Here is a 20,193-nt window from a genome sequence, read left to right as displayed (position 1 = left end):
AGGCATGCTAGTCCTGCAAAGTATGCAGGGGAACTTCTGTAAAGTTTGGAAAGTTGGAGAGAGGCACTGCTAGAAGTGAAACTATTATAGTAGGTCATGAGTCATGTCTTGATTGCTCATTTGGTAGAGCACTTGCCTGCGAAAGGTAAGGTTCTGAGTTTGAGTTCCACTTCAGTACACAATTTTAATCTGCTAGTAAGTTTTGTAACAGTTTGCTCTCTCCTGCAGAGTCAAAATTTCATTCCGACCTATGTAAGAAGTTTGTTGGAGTTAAATTGAGGGGGTGATAAATTGTTCTCAGATAAAGCAAGCTGATAAACAACATAACTGGTTAAAGTCTGGTGATCTGAGCGGACTTGATGTTGATTAGAGAAAGAACATAGTTTGTCAGTGCTGTAAACTGTGTTTGCTCAAAATGTGGAAGACTTATTTGCCTAGAATGTCATATTGTGACTATTTTAATGTTTGTGTTCATCTGTTAATATTGTGTAACACCTTTGTTTCCATTTTGATAATCTATTACTTTTTTCAAGACAGTAATACTTTTGGAGTAACTGGGAAATGTATCTTATTTAATGCAGTCAGTAAGACAATGGAAAATTTATGTTTAAGTATAAAAATTGGCTGAAGGAACTGCCACAAATACTAGTGGTAAGGAGGCATGTAAAATGTGGAGATATCTGCCTTAGACTTTCAAATTATTCTTGTTCACTGTGTGTGTGTGTGTGTGTGTGTGTGTGTGTGTGTGTGTGTGTGTGTGTGTGTGTGTGTGTACGCACGCACTCTTCCTCCCTCCCCCCATCTTCTGACTAGTGTGATGTGGCCCCCACATGACTTATTTATGTAAATCAGTAAATAAAAATAAAATAAATACACACTACATGTTCGTGCCCTGTAAAGTTGCCCCTAGTACTGTGGAAGTTATTCTCTGATGTCTTAACACAGGTCTTATCATCTGGCTCCTTCTGGTCAGTCTCCAAATATTCCTTTTCTTGCGAAATCTGCAGAGAATCTCCTCATTTATCATCTTATCAGCCCACTTAATTTGCAGTGTCCTTCTGTTACACAAGATCTCACACGCTTCAATTTTTTTCTTATCCTGTTTCAATGTGTTTATGTATCACGTAATATCTTCAGAAAAATAACACCTTGTTTTGAACTTTGTTCTAACATTATTTACATTTACACCTTATGGTTTTGCAAGCATGGGGGGATATACAAGTTATGAGAGAGTGACAATTTTGTCATTGGTTCTGAAGTCAAAGTTAAAACTAGCATGAAAATTAGATTAACTTGGTGCCAAAAAATTTATTTAGCTCTTTTATTTACCACAACCGCAGATGTGTGTTTGGAAACTGATTACTTTAATGTAAGCAATGAGACACTTTCAGTTGTAAGCAACAGAAGTACTGCACAGAATAGCTAAAAATGTAGAGCAGTTCGAGGTTTAGATCTTGAGAAAACTTGGATGTGAACTTCTTGGGTCCCCTTTATATATGTAATAAGCAAATGCCCTGCCCCCCCCCCCCCCCCCTCCCCTGTGTACCACCTCCCCTATCCACCATCTCCCTTGTCTACCCCCCACCCTGCACCCTGCTGGCCTTGCACTCCCCCCCCCCCCCCCCCCCCCAAAAAAAAAGAGAAGATTCCTTGCAAAATGTTGCACCCCATCTGCTTAAACTGACTGGGTATACTTTTTTCCAGGTCATTGGAAGGGTGTAGTGTGTGCCATTTAATATATAGTGCCATAGTCATTAGGTAAGTTTATGAAATGAAGGATTAGGAGAATAGGTAGAGACCCGACTGTATGTGTAGATCACAGTTGTTACATTCGAGTGCCAATTTATATCAAGCCTCAAAACATCTGAAATGTGAGACATAGTCCTGGTTTACACTGGAACTTATGGGCAAAGATTTTTTCTTCCGAAACAGGAAAAATAAACCCTATAAAAAATTCATACAGTCGAGTGACAGCCTTATAATTACAACCTTTCATTTCAGAGGTTTTATCCACCACCGGCAGAAATGTTGCCACTACTCCTCTGGGCTCAACAAGCACATAGAAAAAATCCTCATTGCAAATCGTGGAGAAATAGCTTGTCGTGTAATGAGAACAGCAAAGAAGCTTGGTATTAAAACTGTTGCAGTATATAGTGACGCAGATGCTGCTGCTCTACATGTCTCAATGGTAATTGTCTTGATGTTTCTTAAAATTACAGTACTGTCTTATTGAGTAATATATACTTGTATAACTATATATATTTAGAAGAGTGTATAGCTCAGTGCAACATCATATCTACATTAGATATGTATTTGCGTATTAATAGGAAAAAAAATGTTTAAAGTGTCTGTGTGTTCTTGTTTACTAACAAGTTGCATACTGTAAGGGAATGAAGAATCCAACTTTTTTTTTTTTTTACATGTGCCCAGCACATGATTACACTGTTACTCGGACTGTCCATAATTAAAGTTCCAGATTCAAAATTCTGTAGAAATGGAACCACTGCTCTGAATGATGTCAAATTTGAGAAATGGAACCACTGCTCTGAATGATGTCAAATTTGAAAATTATGTTATTGATGCTGGAGGAAATGTCGTGGGAAAAAAAGTTAGCAATAGGTGGCACTTAATGTAAAAATGTAAACAGAGTCAGCAGATGATAGATGAATTGCAATACAATGGCTGTGGTTTGAGTTGCACATTACACCGTCTGTATCATTCAGTGTGTGTGATTGTACAAGTTCAGCAGTCAACATTTTTGTCATTGTTAGTTAGGTAAGCCCATGGCAAAGTTGCACCATATTGGATGGGAAAAATTGATTTTCGATTGTCCTGATACCAAAAACTGCATAAGAAGCAAAATGAGGTCAGTTTCTAATTGTTGTGAGACTGGTGCAAGATGTGTTCAATATGCTGTCCACCGTTTTCTACCACAAGCAGAAATTGAGAAACAGCATGTTCCAGAACAGTTAAGAGTGACTTGGGGGTGGGGGGTCACGTTCAGAATATGTTGCGCAATGCGGGTCTTCAATTCAGCTACATTTATAATTGGAGCACTGAATGCAACATCTTTCAGGTAACCCCATAACCAGAAATCACACATATTAAGATCAGATGATCTGGACGACCAGGCTGTAGGGAAATGACAGCTGATAATCATAGCATTTCCGAAATGCCTGTGCAGCAGTCATGTCACTGGCTGTACAATGTGCAGTGGGAGTGCCATTTTACATAAAAATGGCCCTACCCACACATCCATACTGTTGAAGGGTTGGAATGATTGTCAGTACAGGTAACAGAACCCGCAGGACTCATACTCATAGCCTCAAAAAATGCAGCCCTATGATAAATGATGCTGTCAACCTTCACCACACAGTCACCTTTGCAGAATGAAATGGTGCTGATTGATGTGTGTGCGGTTTTTCCATTGCCCACATTCTGCACTTCTGTATATTTCATCGTCCACTTCCATGTGAGAAAGCAATTCCAGAGCAAACACTGGCCTTGCTAGCAGGTCAGCAGGAAGCAACTCCTGAAAATGGGTGATTTTGTATGCAGGATGTTTCATAGGATTTTATGCACCGTGGTCACAGGCATGTCCAATGTTCAGGCAATTCCCCTTGCACTGCATGTTTGCACACCACCGCTCGACTGCTTCTGCAATACTGTGACCACACATTTGACAGTCATCAAATCAACTGCTTTACTCCCTCTGCTGCATTGCAATTCAAGAGAACCCATCTTTTGAATTTTGTGATCATTTTCTCCAGACCCTTAGCAGATTTGGACCAATGCCTTTTTTCATACCCTTCAGTGTCCAGAACTTCTGCAGGGCTACTGGCATGTGGTCATGATTCTTGTAAAAAGAGGTTTACCAGCAGCTTGTGATCCTTCGTGGAGACAGTCATGTTAGGCATCTCAGACGCAAACTGAGGAACAGCCATGTATTGTTTGCCTGTTGGTGTGCATATTCTGGTGTTTACAGCACCTTCTATTGGTAAAATTTTTGTTAATTTTTTCCCCATAATGTTTCCCTCTGTGTGAGTAATATGCTGGTCAAATTAGATGTCATTCTGAGCAGTTGAACACCCACCTTAATACCCACTTTCCATGACAATAGAATAAGTGTAAAAATGTCGTGATCCCGTAACTGTATGTGAACTGACCAGTAAACATGGTGCAGAATTTCTGTCAAGCAGGCTTGTTGGTGTTGTTGTTGTACTAGTAGTAGTGATAGTAATAGTGATGGTGTGAAACTGCAGTGGTTCCCAATGGATGTCTTGTAATAAAAATTCTCAGGTTTTACGCCAAATGCAATGTCAAAGCTGGACAAATTTTTTTGTATCAAACTGAAATGTCATCATCAGTGTATGAGGCCCTGTTGTGCTGTGCACTCCGTGTATACCCATGATGAACAGCTCCTGTGTTTCGTGCCAGGTGGCAGCATTGAGACATTGTGACATTTGAATGAACATCATACTCATGATCTTCTGGCAAAGCACTGAGATATTGTGTATGTCCGAATGTTTGTACTGATGGTGCAACACCTCCACCTAGTTGCCGGCAGCTGGGTCCTGTGTAGCCAGTGGATAAGGGGGTGGAGGTGGAGATATAGTAGTGGGGGGTTGGAGGTGGGCTGGAGACGACACTCGTATCTCTGCAGGAACATTCCATATTTGTCTTGCATACTGAGTGTGCTGGGCGCACTCATTGTCTTGTCGCTAATCCAGGATTCCTTGCCAAATTAAATTTGTAACCTTCATCCTATTGACAAGATTCTTGTGGATCTGTATTTCTGTGTATTTTTATATAATGCTGACGTCCAGTGGCTGGTTGCTAGTCATAACGCCTTGGTGTTCTCAAAGTCAAAAGTGTGATCTTCGTTTATGCTGTGCTATACCATTCCTGATACTTGTGTGCATCCCAGTAGTACATACCTGATGTGTCACTTGCAGCATTGCAAGATACGGCGCTGTGTTTGCCTGATTTTTGATTGTCCTGATACCAAAAACTGCATAAGAAGCAAAATGAGGTCAGTTTCTAATTGTTGTGAGACTGGTGCAAGATGTGTTCAATATGCTGTCCACCATTTTCTACCACAAGGGATGGGAAAGGGGGCAGTCTTTTGCAGAGCCAAAGAATGTTTTCATCTTAGCCTGTGGTGGGAAGACAATTTTGATGTTTAGTTTTCCAACTAATCTCACAGTTTCGGCTGAGAGTGGCCCAAGGTAAGGACAAAAAGCAGAACCCTTGCCTCCTTTCTCCTCTTCCTGATTTCCTTAAAGTTTTGTAGCTTGACTGAGAGGCTTTCTTCCACCACAGATAACATATTCCCTACGCACCAGGATGGTTAACACTGTCTACCTCTGCTCTGGATGATGGCAGCCTTTTCCTTGTAGATACAGGTCTGTGTAGGTTTTTTTCATGTGCACTGAATGGTCTTGTGTACAATATGCCTTTCCTTATCAGTATGTCCAAGAAAGGGAAAGAGCAATTCTCCTCTGCATCAGTAGTGAATGCAATGTTTCAATGGATGCTGTTGAGGTGGTCCAGAAATTCACTTAGATCAGACTGCCATGTTCCCAAGCTGCAAATGTATCCTCAGCGTAGAGGAAGAAGTGCTTGGGTTTTGGGTGGGCAGTTTGAAGGCTACCTCCCCCATGTACTATTTTCCCACACTCCATTGTGGGCCATGACCCCACCAGTGGCATGTGTTTGCAGATGCCTCATCAGGACTCCAGGACTGGCAGTTGGGAACATCCCTTTGTAATGTATGTGGTCATTTCACTACAGTGTCAAATAGGTTACTGGTATTGGACAAACTGTCCTGTTCATGAGGTTCCATGCGAGACAGATTAGCCTCCTTGATCATCCTATTTGAATAGAGAGAGGCCCGTTTTGTAATCCTCGCTTTAGAGCCGTTAACATTTATTGCACAAAAATAAACTTTCTATTACAACAAATTAAAATTTTCTTTTAGCCCACAAACAAAACAAAAATAGTTCTCGATGGAAACCAGCATAAGATAAAAAATAAGATATGATAGTTCGTGACTGACATTGATGAAATCTGAACACAACTATTTCGCTAGGCATACATATTGTAACCACAATATTAATCAAAGTTGTCCTGCAATTAATCTGGCTTGTTGTAAATCTATAAAAAAAATTCAGTTAAATCTAACAACAGGGAAACTACACTCCCATCAGTTGAAGCACTAAACCAATCCATGTAAACAGCAGTGGTAGTTGTTGTTCACTGGTGAAGACGAAGTTGTATAATAGCAGTGGAGAGGATGTCCACTGTCAGGCAGTCTTCAATTTGCCTCTACAAGGTGCCGCAGGCACCCTTGCAAAATGTGGTTGATGTTACACATGTAGATACATTCTTATCTATCATTTGCATGTCACTAGGGTTGCTAAAGCTTGTACTACAATCTTTGTTTCATGGGAGAGTATTTGTTGAGCTGGAGAAGGCTGGTGAGGCACATACGATCACTCAGTCTCTCTTACATAGTTCTTACTGTCAGACCAATGAATTTCTTGCCTCAGCCGCATGGTACTCTTTGTTTTTGGAGTTTGCTATCATAATCGACAATGGTGAGGCGCACTTGAGACAAAAGAGATGCTATTCTTAATTAAAATGCAGTTGATTCTTCGATGTAGGGCCGATGTACACTGAGGTGACAGAAAGTCATGGGATAGCGATATGCACATATTCAGACAGCAACAGTATTACATACATCGGGTATAAAAGGTCAGTGCATTGATGGAGCTGTTATTCGTATTAGGGTTACTCATGTGAAAAGATTTCCAATGTGATTATGGCCGCATGGTGGGAATTAACAGACGTGGAACGTGGAATGGTAGTTGGAGCTAGACATGAGGGGCATTCCATTTCAGAAATAATTATAGAATTCAGTATTCTAAGATGCACAGTGTCAGGAGTGTGCTTTGAATGCCAAATTTCAGGCATTACCTCTCACCACAGACAATACAGTGGACATCGGCCTTCAGTTAACGACTGAGAGCAGTGGGATGATATTTGCAAAGAGCTGTCAATGATAACAGACAACCAACACTGCATGAAATAACTGAAGAAATCAATGTGGGATGTATGATGAACATATCATGAATGCAAAATTTGGCGTTAATGTTCTATAGCAGCAGACAATCAATGCGAGTGCCTTTGCTAACAGCATGACGTTGCCTACAGTACCTCCTCTGGGCTCATGACCAGGTCGGTTCGACCTTAGGTGACTGGAAAACTGTGGCCTGGTCAGATGAGTTGCAATTTCAGTTGGTTAGAACTGACAGTAGGGTTTGAGTTATGGCACAGACCCCATGAAGCCGTGGACCCAGGTTGTCAGCAAGGCACTTTGCAAGCTGGTGGTGGCTACATAATGGTGTGGGCTGTTTTTACATGAAATGGACTGGATCCTCTGGTCCAACCAAACCAATCATTGACTGGAAATGTTTACGTTCAGCTACTTGGAGATGATTTGCAGCCCCTCATGGATTTCACATTCCGAGATAATGATGGAATTTGTATGGATGACAATGTGCCATGTCACTGGGTCACAATTGTTTTTGACTTATTTGAAGAACTTTTGTACAGTTCAAGCGAATGATTTTGTCACCCAGATTGCCCAATATGAGTCCCATCGAACACTCGTGGGACATAATCAAGAGACTGTGGCTGTTGACCAGGGCACCTTTAAATGCAACTGCCAGCCTATTGCTGAAGCATTGCAAGTTGCAAGTTGCTGAGCATAATGTGTCCGTCCCCAAAATCCAAGCTGGAGATGAAGGCTTAAAGGCCAAAGCAATCCGCTCAGAAACCATCAAACCATGCAACCTAGTTGCTGTCTGATGGATTTAATGATGATGCTACCATCCTTGTGCTATGGATGTCAATGTTTGCCTGTAGGATCCAGAAAGTTCCTCAAGTGAGCCCCACCCGTCTGTTGCCATCTTGCCACCATGTTGGAACAAGAAGGGGAAAGACAGAGTAAAACATAGCCATTAAAACACTTTCCATACTGCAATGGAACATTAATGGGCTCAGGACTCATGTGGAGGAACTGAAACTTTTGCACAGGAGTGCCCCCTGTGCTTGTGTTTGCAGGAAACACATTTTAAAGCATCTAATGCCTTTGTGCTAAGGGGCTATACACTCTATCGCAAGGATGACCTGTGTTGATAAAAGACCAAGGGAGGGGTTGCTTTGTTTGTCAATAACGCGCACCTCTCCTCTGCTCTCTCCATAGCTACTGACCTGTAAGCGGTTGCAGCTGAGGTTCCAAGTATGTCAGAGGATCACTGTTCGCTCACTACCTTTAGCTGCATGTGATGTGGTTGACTGTGAGGCTATAATAGATCTTATAAAACAACTCCCCCACCATTTCTCCTACTGGGAGATTTCAGTGCCCATCGTATATGTGGGGCTCAAGCTCTGCGTTGGGTACTGGAGAGCCTCACGATATCTCAGGAGCTGTGCATCCTCAACACAGGCACTCCTATTCATTTCTGTGTTGCTACTGGATCGTTCTCAACCATCGACCTCTCTTTCTGCTTCCAACCCTTGTGGGCTCTGTTCAGTGAGAAGTCAGTGTGAACAAAATTCTGCACTTGCAACACTTTTGCAGTTTTGGACAGCTATAGAGGCAGTATGGCTCAGTAATTCTGTAGGGGACTTCCAACAACTTTTTGAGTCCATGTGACTTCAACTTGCTGCACTATGCTAGGCAAAGGAAGTCTGGCAATATTAGAAAGTATCCCGTGACTTTCATCACCTGTGTGTTGTAGGAAAGACATGATGCTTGGTTCTTCTGGTGGTGACTCATCATCTTGTTTCCATGAAGATTACCATTGATACTACAAAATAAAATTGCAGAAAGAAAGCAATGTTCTCTGCTATTCTGCATCACATAAGAAGATAATTAAAAGTGACTCATGCCAAAGATCCACCAAGATTGGCCTCATAAAGATACACAATGACAACATTCCAAAGAAACTGATAGTCAACAACCTGGCATCTTTTAAATGTGATCTGGTCAAATACCTCACTATAGTTATCATTGATCTCTCAAGAAATACGGAATGACACTGGAGAACTGTGCCCTCAGGGGCTAGGCATTCATTTGCTGGGTAGGGGCTTGATGATCCCAGGGTTGCTGAACCGAGTACTGGTAAACACCGCCAATCCCGTCACTGTAAGCTCTGGGCAGGCTTCAACAATGTGCTGATGAGGTGCATGGCTGTTGAGGTGGAACATTCGTTAGTGGGCAACCTCTGTAGAACCGCTCACACCTCAGTTGTAGAAGGCTTACCCTGGCAGGTGTGGCTCTTTCTGGGAGGACCTCCTTCCCTAGCTGCACATGGGAACACCATGAAGCCTAAATCTCACGTTTCAACTCCCAGTGGTTCGGGTGGACCGTTGGGCAGTATTAACACCCAAAATCTGAAGAGACCTCATGTGGTTATTCCACTTGGGTCATCTCTGACTGTGAAGGATAGTAATCAAAGTAACAGACTGCATCCTGCAGTGGGTGATGTTTTTGTTGTGATTAACCATGTGGACGGTTCTTTTGAAAAATTGTTGCTGTTCTCTCGAGGGATTTGCAGGGAAACTCAAATCTGTCAAGAGGCTGCAGAATGGTATTCTTCTGCTGGACACTATGAAGGCTCCCAAAGTACAGAAACTGTTGAATGCTAAGCTACTTGGAGAATGTCCCATCAACAGTGAGTTGCACACTGGGTTAAGTAGTATTAAAGGTGTTGTCACATGCCAAGACATTATGGATAAAGGTACAGAAGAACTGCAACAGGAATGGGGAAGTGCACGGGTGACCGAAATCCAAAATGTTATGAAAAGGGCTTATGGGGAGCTCCAAAAGTCAGCATAATTTATCCTGACCTTCAGTCTGCTGATGTTGTCGGAGTATGTAGCAGCAGAATTTCTCCGCCTTAAGGTAAGACCATATGTCCCAAATCCAATGTGCTTCTTCAAGTGCCAACGCTTTGATCACACCACTATGGGCTGTAACGGTCGGACTATGTTGTGGGTGATGTGTCAGCTTGGCACACACACAGGGTTTTCAATGCACTGCGCCACCCAGGTATGTTAATTGCTAACAGGACCATCCGTTGTGGAGCAGGGATTGTTTTGTCTTTACTGAAGAAAAGATGATTCAGGAAATTAAAGTCACCCAATGTGTCTTGCACTCTGATGCAAAGAAGGAAATTTAAGGCCACTCAGCCACCAAGTTTTATCAAGTCTTTTGCCTCAGTGTTGAAGCAGCCTAACCAGAAGGTCAGTGTTACTGCCCAGACTGTGGCTGTTGACCAGGGCACATCTAACTGCACCTTTAAATGCAATTGCCAGCTTATTGCTGAAGCATTGCAAGTTGCTGAGCATAATGCGTCCGTCCCCAAAATCCAAGCTGGAGATGAAGGCCTAAAGGCCAAAGCAATCCGCTCAGAAACCATCAAACCATGCAACCTAGTTGCTGTCTGATGGATCTAATGATGATGCTACCGTCCTTGTGCTATGGATGTCAATGTTTGCCTGTAGGATCCAGAAAGTTCCTCAAGTGAGCCCCACCCGTCTGTTGCCATCTTGCCACCATGTTGGAACAAGAAGGGGAAAGACAGAGTAAAACATAGCCATTAAAACACTTTCCATACTGCAATGGAACATTAATGGGCTCAGGACTCATGTGGAGGAACTGAAACTTTTGCACAGGAGTGCCCCCTGTGCTTGTGTTTGCAGGAAACGCATTTTAAAGCATCTAATGCCTTTGTGCTAAGGGGCTATACACACTATCGCAAGGATGACCTGTGTGGATAAAAGACCAAGGGAGGGGTTGCTTTGTTTGTCAATAACGCGCACCTCTCCTCTGCTCTCCCCATAGCTACTGACCTGTAAGTGGTTGCAGCTGAGGTTCCAAGTATGTCAGAGGATCACTGTTCGCTCACTACCTTTAGCTGCATGTGATGTGGTTGACTGTGAGGCTATAATAGATCTTATAAAACAACTCCCCCACCATTTCTCCTACTGGGAGATTTCAGTGCCCATCGTATATGTGGGGCTCAAGCTCTGCGTTGGGTACTGGAGAGCCTCATGATATCTCAGGAGCTGTGCATCCTCAACACAGGCACTCCTATTCATTTCTGTGTTGCTACTGGATCGTTCTCAGGCATCGACCTCTCTTTCTGCTTCCAGCCCTTGTGGGCTCTGTTCAGTGAGAAGTCAGTGATGACCTTCATTCCAGTGACTTCTTCCCACTCCATATTAACGCATATTAACCTTTTGGATGGAGCTCTCCCTGGCACTATGGATGATAAGCAGAGGTGACAGGACGACGTTCAACCATCTGAGTGTGTTTGAGTGTGCAGACCACATCATACAACCCCTCCATTCCAGAGTCATCTCATTCATCATCCTAGGACCCCATCCCCTGATTCCGTAGGATTTCCTATAAAGGCAATCTGTTACCTACAGCTGTGTTATTGACTTAGGGGTGTCTCCGAACAACACCTGGAGACATGGTACAGAGAATGGTAGAGCATTTTTTGCTGACTAGTGCCACTGCCAGCCAAGATCCAGTGTTCCACCATTGCTGTGACACTGTGGAAAGGTGTGAGTTGGACTTCAGGTCAAAAAATTCAGAGTCCTGTAACTGTCCATTCTCGATGTGGGAGCTCGATTCGGCACTCTATGTTGCTCATAATACTGTGCCCAATCATGATCAAGTCCGAAACAGCATGCTGCGGGACTTGAAACTAGTGTCCAAGGAAATTCTCTTAACAATGTTTTCATTCAATGTGGCAGACAGGCAACTTTCTCAACTTGTGGAGGTAGGCAGTTTTGGTAACTCTTCGGAAACTGGGCAAGGACCGAATGTGTCCCAGTAGTTATCGAAGTGTCGCCATGATGAGCTGTGTAGGAAAGGCCTTGGAGTGAATGTTTAGCCATTGTCTCAGTGTGGATTCAGCAGATTTCGATCCACTGGTGATAACTTGACCATACCAGAGGCAGCTATTCAGCAGGCTTTCCTACATAAACAGCATTGTGTAGGTAAATTTTTTGATATCAGTAATGTGTACGACACTACTTGGAGACACCTCGTTCTGAGGCAGCTCCACCGGTGGGCTTCCATAGCCATCTCCCCATCTTTATTTGGTTCTTTTTATCAAAGTGCTTTCTTCAGTAGTGAGTTGGTGACATGCTGTCAATTAGTTTCAGCAGGAAAATGGTGCTCCTCATGGCTAAGTTTAAGTGTTACCCTCTTTGCTGTAACCATAAACAGTACCACATCCATGGTAAGGAGCCCTGTACAGTGCTCCTTATTTGTGGATGATTTTGCAGTTCCCTGTTCTTCCTCCAGTATTGCAAAGCAACTAGTCAGTTGCAACTTACATTGAAGAGACTAGAGGAGTGGGCTGCAAAGGCTGGTCTTATGTTCTCTGCAGAAAAGTGTGTGTATGTTCATTTTAATTATTCTCGTCATATTTTTAATTTACACTAAGCTGTTGTTATGGTTACCACATATGAAAGACCTGAAGGCACGGGCCCAAAAGGCGCTGAACATTTTGAAGTGTCTTAGCTACAGGTCTTGGGGAGTGGACAGGGCGTGTTTGCTCCAGTTTTATAGGGCTTTCGTCTCATTGCGGTTGGACTATGGGTGCAAAGTGTAGCAGCCAGCAAGGCCTGTGTACCTGAAAATCATTGATGCACCATGAGGGCATCAGGCTGTCCCCAGGTGCTTACAAGACCAGCCCCCCATACCCAGCGTGTGTTCTGAGGCAGGTGAACCATCACTTAACAGATGGCGGCAGATTCCATGGTGCCTCAGGTGTATCGACTCTTTTTGCTATTCTCACTTCCCCAGCATATCTTACAGTGGCTCGTCCATTTGTGGAGTACTGTTTTTCAAATCGTCCACAGGCAGCGAGACAGTTTAGGATCCGTGCAAAATGTGTGGTGGAGTCCCATGGTGTGTGGCATCTACAGCTTCTAATATGTTATTTTGACTGACTGCCCCCTGGTTACTGCAGAGGCCCAGAGTAATTTTAGATTTAGTGCAGTACTGGAAAGATTACACTCCTGCTTCTGTTTTTAATTTGATATTTTTTGGAATTTTAAATGAGCACAACTACTATGTAGCTGTCTTTACAGGCGGGTCTTACCAGGGGTACTCTGTTGCGCTCTGCTGTTTTCCCAGACTGTGTCTTCAAGATTCAGTTGCCTCCAGAGTTCACTGTATTTGATGCCAAATTATCTGTGATCGATTTGATGTTAAATTATCTGTGATCTTGAGGGCACTAGAGCAGATGAGATGTGTCATGCCTGCTAAATTTCTCGTCTTTTCCGATACTCGGAGGACCCCTCAGTCTCTGCAACACTTGAATCCAGTTGATAAAGTAGTTCAGGATAGCCAGGATGCTCTCTTCCTGCTGGGGAAGGAGGCGTCCTTTTACTGGGTGCCAGGGCACATGGATATTGCGAGGAACGAAAGGGCGGATGTAGCAGTCACAGAGGCATGTAGCAATCCTAAGCTAGTCCAGTGAGCCATCCCCCTCCATGCTATTGCCTTGATGTTGAGGCACAGAGTCATGCATTGGTGGGAAAATGAGAGGCTGGAAGTGATATACAGTAAACTCCGTTTCTTAAAGTCCACAAAATGGCTGTGGTGTACCTCCTCCCAGCCACATCTACAGGACGAGGTCCTCCTTACTTGTCTTCGCATAGGCCACAGCCCTGTCACACACGGCTCACATTTTACTAGACTGTGTTTTATTATCGGACCAGGAGGAAGCGACAGATTTGCCGACTGACCTGCCCTGTATTTTAAGCGATATTGAAACAAATGTGGCTAGAGTTTTAAGGTTTTGTGATCTGCCCAACTTACTTCTGCAAGTTTTAGGGAGATGGTTTCATGTGTTAACAGGGTGACTGGCTTACCCACTTTTTTTTTTATAAATGGTAACGTAGTCTCATTTCCTTGTGCCTTTCTTTTAGATCTTCTGTGGTCTGTGTTGTGGTCTTCAGTCCTGAGACTGGTTTGATGCAGCTCTCCATGCTACCCTATCCTGTGCAAGCTTCTTCATCTCCCAGTACCTACTGCAACCTACATCCTTCTGAATCTGCTTAGTGTATTCATCTCTTGGTCTCCCTCTACGATTTTTACCCTCCACACTGCCCTCCAATACTAAATTGGTGATCCCTTGATGCCTCAGGACATGTCCTACCAACCGATCCCTTCTTCTAGTCAAGTTGTGCCACAAACTTCTCTTCTCCCCAATCCTGTTCAATACTTCCTCATTAGTTATGTGATCTACCCATCTAATCTTCAGCATTCTTCTGTAGCACCACATTTTGAAAGCTTCTGTTCTCTTCTTGTCCAAACTATTTATTGTCCATGTTTCACTTCAATACATGGCTTCACTCCATACAAATACTTTCAGAAATGACTTCCTGACACTTAAATCTATACTCAGTGTTAACAAATATCTCTTCTTCAGAAACGCTTTCCTTGCCATTGCCAGTCTACATTTTATATCCTCTCTACTTCGACTATCATCAGTTATTTTGCTCCCCGAATAGCAAAACTCCTTTACTACTTTAAGTGTCTCATTTCCTAATCTAATTCCCTCAGCATCACCCTACTTAATTTGACTACATTCCGTTATCCTCGTTTTGCTTTTGTTGATGTTCATCTTATACCTTCCTTTCAAGACACTGTCCATTCCGTTCAACTGCTCTTCCAAGTCCTTTGCTGTCTCTGACAGAATTACAATGTCATCGGTGAACCTCAAAGTTTTTATTTCTTCTCCATGGATTTTAATTCCTACTCCGAACTTTTCTTTTGATTCCTTTACTGCTTGCTCAATATACAGATTGAATAACATCGGGGAGAGACTACAACCCTGTCTCACTCCCTTCCCAACCACTGCTTCCCTTTTGTGTCCCTCGACTCTTATAACTGCCATCTGGTTTCTGTACAAATTGTAAATAGCCTTTCGCTCCCTGTATTTTACCCCTGCCACCTCCAGAATTTGGAAGAGAGTACTCCAGTCAACATTGTCAAAAGCTTTCTCTAAGTCTACAAATACTAGAAACGTAGGTTTGCCTTTCCTTAATCTAGCTAGCTTCTAAGATAAGTCATAGGGTCAGTATTGCATCACGTGTTCCAACATTTCTACAGAATCCAAACTGATCTTCCCCGAGGTCAGCTTCTACTAGTTTTTCCATTCGTCTGTAAAGAATCTGCGTTAGTATTTTGCAGCCGTGACTTACTAAGCTGATAGTTCGGTAATTTTCACATTTGTCAACACCTGCTTTCTTTGGGATTGGAATTATTACATTCTTCTTGAAGTCTGAGGGTATTTCGCCTGTTTCATACATCTTGCTCACCAGATGGTAGAGTTTTGTCAGGACTGGCTCTCCCAAGGCTGTCAGTAGTTCTAATGGAATGCTGTCTACTCCCGGGCTCTTATTTCGACTCAGGCCTTTCAGTGCTCTGTCAAACTCTTCACGGTGTATTATATCTCCCATTTCATCTTCATTTACATCCTCTTCCATTTCTATAACACTGCCCTCAAGTACATCGCCCTTGTATAGACCCTCTATATACTCCTTCCACCTTTCTACTTTCCCTTCTTTGCTTAGAACTGGGTTTCCATCTGAGCTTTTGATATTCATACAAGTGGTTCTTTTTTCTCTGAAGGTCTCTTTAATTTTCCTGTAGGCTGTATCTATCTTACCCCTAGTGAGATAAGCCTCTACATCCTTACATTTGTCCTCTAGCCATCCCTGCTGAGCCATTTTGCACTTCCTGTCGATCTCATTTTTGAGACGTTGTATTCCTTTTTGCCTGCTTCATTTACTGCATTTTTATATTTTCTCCTTTCATCAATTAAATTCAGTATTTCTTCTGTCACCCAAGGATTTCTACTAGCCCTCGTCTTTTTACCTACTTGATCCTCTGGTGCCTTCACTACCACATCCCTCAAAGCTACCCATTCTTCTTCTACTGTATTTCTTTCCCCCATTCCTGTCAATTGTTCCCTTATGCTCTCCCTGAAACTCAGTACAATCTCTGGTTCTTTCAGTTTATCCAGTTCCCATCTCCTTAAATTCCCACCTTTTTGCAGTTTCTTCAGTTTTAATCTACAGGTCATAACCAATAGATTGTGGTCAGAATCCACATCTGCCCCTGGAAATGTAAAACATGGTTCCTAAATCTCTGTCATATCATTATATAATCTATCTGAAACCTGTCAGTATCTCCAGGCTTCTTCCATGTATACAACATTCTTTTATGATTCTTGAACCAAGTGTTAGCTATGATTAAGTTATGCTCTGTGCAAAATTCTACAAGGCGGCTTCCTCTTTCATTTCTTCCCCCCAATCCATATTCACCTACTATGTTTCCTTCTCTCCCTTTTCCTACTGCCAAATTCCAGTCACCCATGACTATTAAATTTTTGTCTCCCTTCACAATCTGAATAATTTCTTTTATTTCATCATACATGTCTTCAATTTCTTCGTCATCTGCAGAGCTAGTTGGCATATAAACTTGTACTACTGTAGTAGGCGTGGGCTTCATATCTATCTTGGCCATAATAATGCGTTCACTATGCTGTTAGTAGTAGCTTACCCGCATTCCTATTTTCCTGTTCATTATTAAATCTACTCCTGCATTACCCCTATTTGATTTTGTGTTTATAACCCTGTAGTAACCTGACCAGAAGTCTTGTCTTCCATCGAACTTCACTAATTCCCACTATAACTAACTTTAACCTATCCATTTCCCTTTTTAAATTTTCTAACCTACCTGCCCGATTAAGGGATCTGACATTCCACTCTCCGATCCATAGAACGCCAGTTTTCTTTCTCCTGATAACGACATCCTCTTCTGTGGTTATACTTCTGTTTTGATACCACGTATGGCACCTATCACCCTTTGTCCGTCATCTAAAGGCAGGTGAGATGAGTGATTGTGTTATTGAATGCGAGTGGGTGGGAGTGAGTGAATGCTTGTCATTTTATATTCTTCCTCTTTACTCATTGTTGCTGCAGCTACAGCATTCCTGAAACTCTAGTCCTTTGACATTGATAGAAGTTCAAAGAAAGTAGACACACAAAAGTACATAATATCATTTGATTTAAAAAAGTGCCTGCAATATACAGCGTGACAATTTTAGCTGTGCCAAATGCCTTCTGTAACTGTGCACTGTCGAATCTGGCTGAAAAGTGGTTGTCAAAAGTAGGCTGTTTTGAATGGTATGGTTCACACCAAAGTTACGGTTCAGTTGCTTTGATTGCTCAGTAAACCACCGTGTATGGCCACATCGAGTCTCATTTACTTAAATTAAGCACAGATAAACTGCTAACCGCATACTATTCTTGGTTGATGTCCTGTAATGTGATAGTTCGGGTGCAGTAACCTAACACTGAAGTGATACAAAAGTACACTTGTGGCAAACAGGTAGTTAAGACAGTCATTTATCAAATTTCTCAAATTATTGTCCTTGAAGTTTAACAGTTGTATCAGTATGAGAATTATGTGCACAGTGAGTTTTACCCAACCACGATATTATTGCACATCGCTTCCTGTGGCTGTTATTTGAATGTGATGATGTTATGGCAAACTAGTACAGTGGTTACTAAGCAAAACACATCACACTGTGAATGATTTCAAGACAGCTGTGTGGTATACTGTCGAGTGGTTCAATGTGTCCTTGTGAAATATCTTGATAAAAATTCGTGATAAGCCAGCTGAAGGGCCCTCACTAATAGATGCAATAATACTGTGGCTGACTAATGACTATTGGAGATATAACAGTTCACAGAAACACCCTGTTGTCACAATAAGCATTATTGAATTTTGGCACAGCCCATGATATTAATTATACATTGTCCAGTTAATCATTTAAAACAGTCAGTGAATAATTGAATATACTCCCTGACATGAAATCTAGATAAAATGCAGTACATTTTCAATCTTGTAAACGACACTAAATCGTCTGCAGTACATTATCCTGTATTTTCAGACACAGATGTTGCTCTGTTCAAATTAATTGCACACTGGTCTAAAATGGCTTCCAAATTTTTGTTACATAGATTACAATAATTATACCTAGCTTTAGCTATTGTAGTAAACTAGATTTTCATGAATTACAGCTAAAGATTTACATTTCTGAGTAACTGATTCGTGTAAGAATTGTTTGAATGTGAACTTTAGATACAATAATCATTTCTATTGAATTATGCGGGCTAGTTTGCCTAAATAAGGGATTCTATTTAAGTAACAATGTTTTTACTAAAGAAGCTAACTATTCTGTAACTGAATGACTACAGAAGTTGCTAATTTTTTTGTCATTAGCTGTATAAGTGCCATAGTTATTTACCTATCCTTTTCATCTACTTTTTTCAGACATTAGTAATTGAGTATGCTTTTACATATGAACAATGATAGCAAAGGTTTGGATTATCAGTATTTTGTAACTAGCATAGTTTTTCGGTAAACAAGCTGACTCACTAACAACTAATAGCCAAATGAATGTAATTAGTACCAGATTTATGTCAGATAAGCCCTGAGTCAATATTCAGGATTTGTGTGTACAGTGTTTATGCCATATAGTTGAGCAAATGAAAGATATCACAGAATTTGGAGAAAATTAATATTAATTTTTGAGGGAAGGAAAACATAACCTCTGGAAAGCATCCACCTGCTTTGTTAGCAACATAGATGTTAAATTTGGCACTACTTATTTATAATTGCTGTTGTTTGGCTACAGGCTGATGATGCTTATAATATAGGACCAGCACCATCACAAGAAAGCTATCTTCGACAGGACAAAATTATACAGATTGCAAAGTCTACTGGCTGTCAGGCAATACATCCTGGTTATGGTTTTCTTTCTGAGAACACAGAATTTGCAAATCTCTGCCAAAAATCAGATATCATATTCATAGGTCCACCAGCAACAGCTATTCGTGACATGGGAATTAAAAGGTTAGCATTTATTTATGTTTATTTTGCAAGTAATTCAAAGTAGTTCAATACTTTGATAATCTGTGATCTTTTTAAATAGCACTTCAAAATCTATCATGGCTGCTGCTGGAGTGCCAGTTGTTGAAGGCTACCATGGGAATGACCAGTCACTTGACAAGCTGCAAAAAGAAGCTGAACGTATTGGTTTTCCAGTGATGATTAAAGCGGTTCGTGGTGGTGGAGGCAAGGTATGATATTGTGGATAGAGGTAAATTTATCCATCATGTGAGCTGAACATTGTTAAAAAATATTTTAAATTCATATGGTTTGCTTCAGTTAGTTTTTCTCATAAACAATATTTTCCTCTCTCCAGGGTATGAGAATTGCCTTTTCACCTAATGAATTTGAGTCGGAGCTTGAATCTGCTAAAAGAGAAGCAATGAAATCATTTGGTGATGAGGCAATGCTTTTGGAAAAATTCATCCAAGAACCAAGGCATGTTGAAGTACAAATTTTTGGAGATAAACATGGGAATTATGTTCATCTTTTTGAGAGGGATTGTAGTGTTCAAAGAAGACATCAGAAGATAATTGAAGAAGCTCCCGCTGTAAGCACTATAAAGTTACTATTAACCATGCCATTTTTCCATTCCTTCCTTCCTGGAAGCGAGATAATTGCCTTTCTGTCCCTTTTTAAAGTAAATACTCTGTTTGTTCCCTATTGTTGATTTCTGCATTTGAATTAACAGACCATTTATTGCCTTATTTTTATTTTTGTCATGCGCCTTTTAAGTGGTGGAAAAGGAGGCCTGTAGTAGTACTAGAGAGAGAGAGAGAGAGAGAGAGAGAGAGAGAGAGAGAGAGAGAGAGAGAGAGAGAGAGAGAATTTTTGTTTCCATACTACATAAAATGGAGATTAGTCTTGGAAACAAAACTGTTGGCTTTATTATCTGCATAGTGACTCAAAAAATTCAGAGATCCTATGATTGCAATTCTAATGTTCATCTAATTCCGTATTCAGTGAGCTGCTGTGTGTTGTACGAGGTGTGGCTAGAAAAAAACCGGACTAGTACTGGTGAAACAATAAAACGAATGCAATAAGGCTGAAAGTCGCGTGGCCTGTCACGTGACTCTCGCTCCGCCTACTGCTCGAGTTTCATCTGCCTCCTGCACTCAGTCTGCCCGTGG

The 20,193-nt window shown here is 41.7% G+C and overlaps 1 protein-coding gene across 1 annotated transcript in view; it reads left to right on the top strand.

Annotated features, from left to right (window-relative positions):
• LOC124595453 (methylcrotonoyl-CoA carboxylase subunit alpha, mitochondrial) overlaps window positions 1-20,193 on the top strand; it is a 119,372-nt gene that overhangs the window by 15,582 nt on the left and 83,597 nt on the right. Inside the window, exons 2-5 of the mRNA XM_047134200.1 lie at window positions 2,002-2,188; window positions 18,810-19,027; window positions 19,107-19,254; window positions 19,380-19,613. Coding sequence (XP_046990156.1) covers window positions 2,002-2,188; window positions 18,810-19,027; window positions 19,107-19,254; window positions 19,380-19,613 — 787 coding nt within the window. The remainder of the gene's footprint in view (window positions 1-2,001; window positions 2,189-18,809; window positions 19,028-19,106; window positions 19,255-19,379; window positions 19,614-20,193) is intronic.

This window comes from Schistocerca americana, chromosome 2, assembly GCF_021461395.2.
Source record: "Schistocerca americana isolate TAMUIC-IGC-003095 chromosome 2, iqSchAmer2.1, whole genome shotgun sequence".
In the NCBI taxonomy this organism is placed as follows: domain Eukaryota; kingdom Metazoa; phylum Arthropoda; class Insecta; order Orthoptera; family Acrididae; genus Schistocerca; species Schistocerca americana.
Note: the sequence above shows the minus strand (reverse complement) of the source record. Positions and strands in the feature narration are given on the sequence as shown.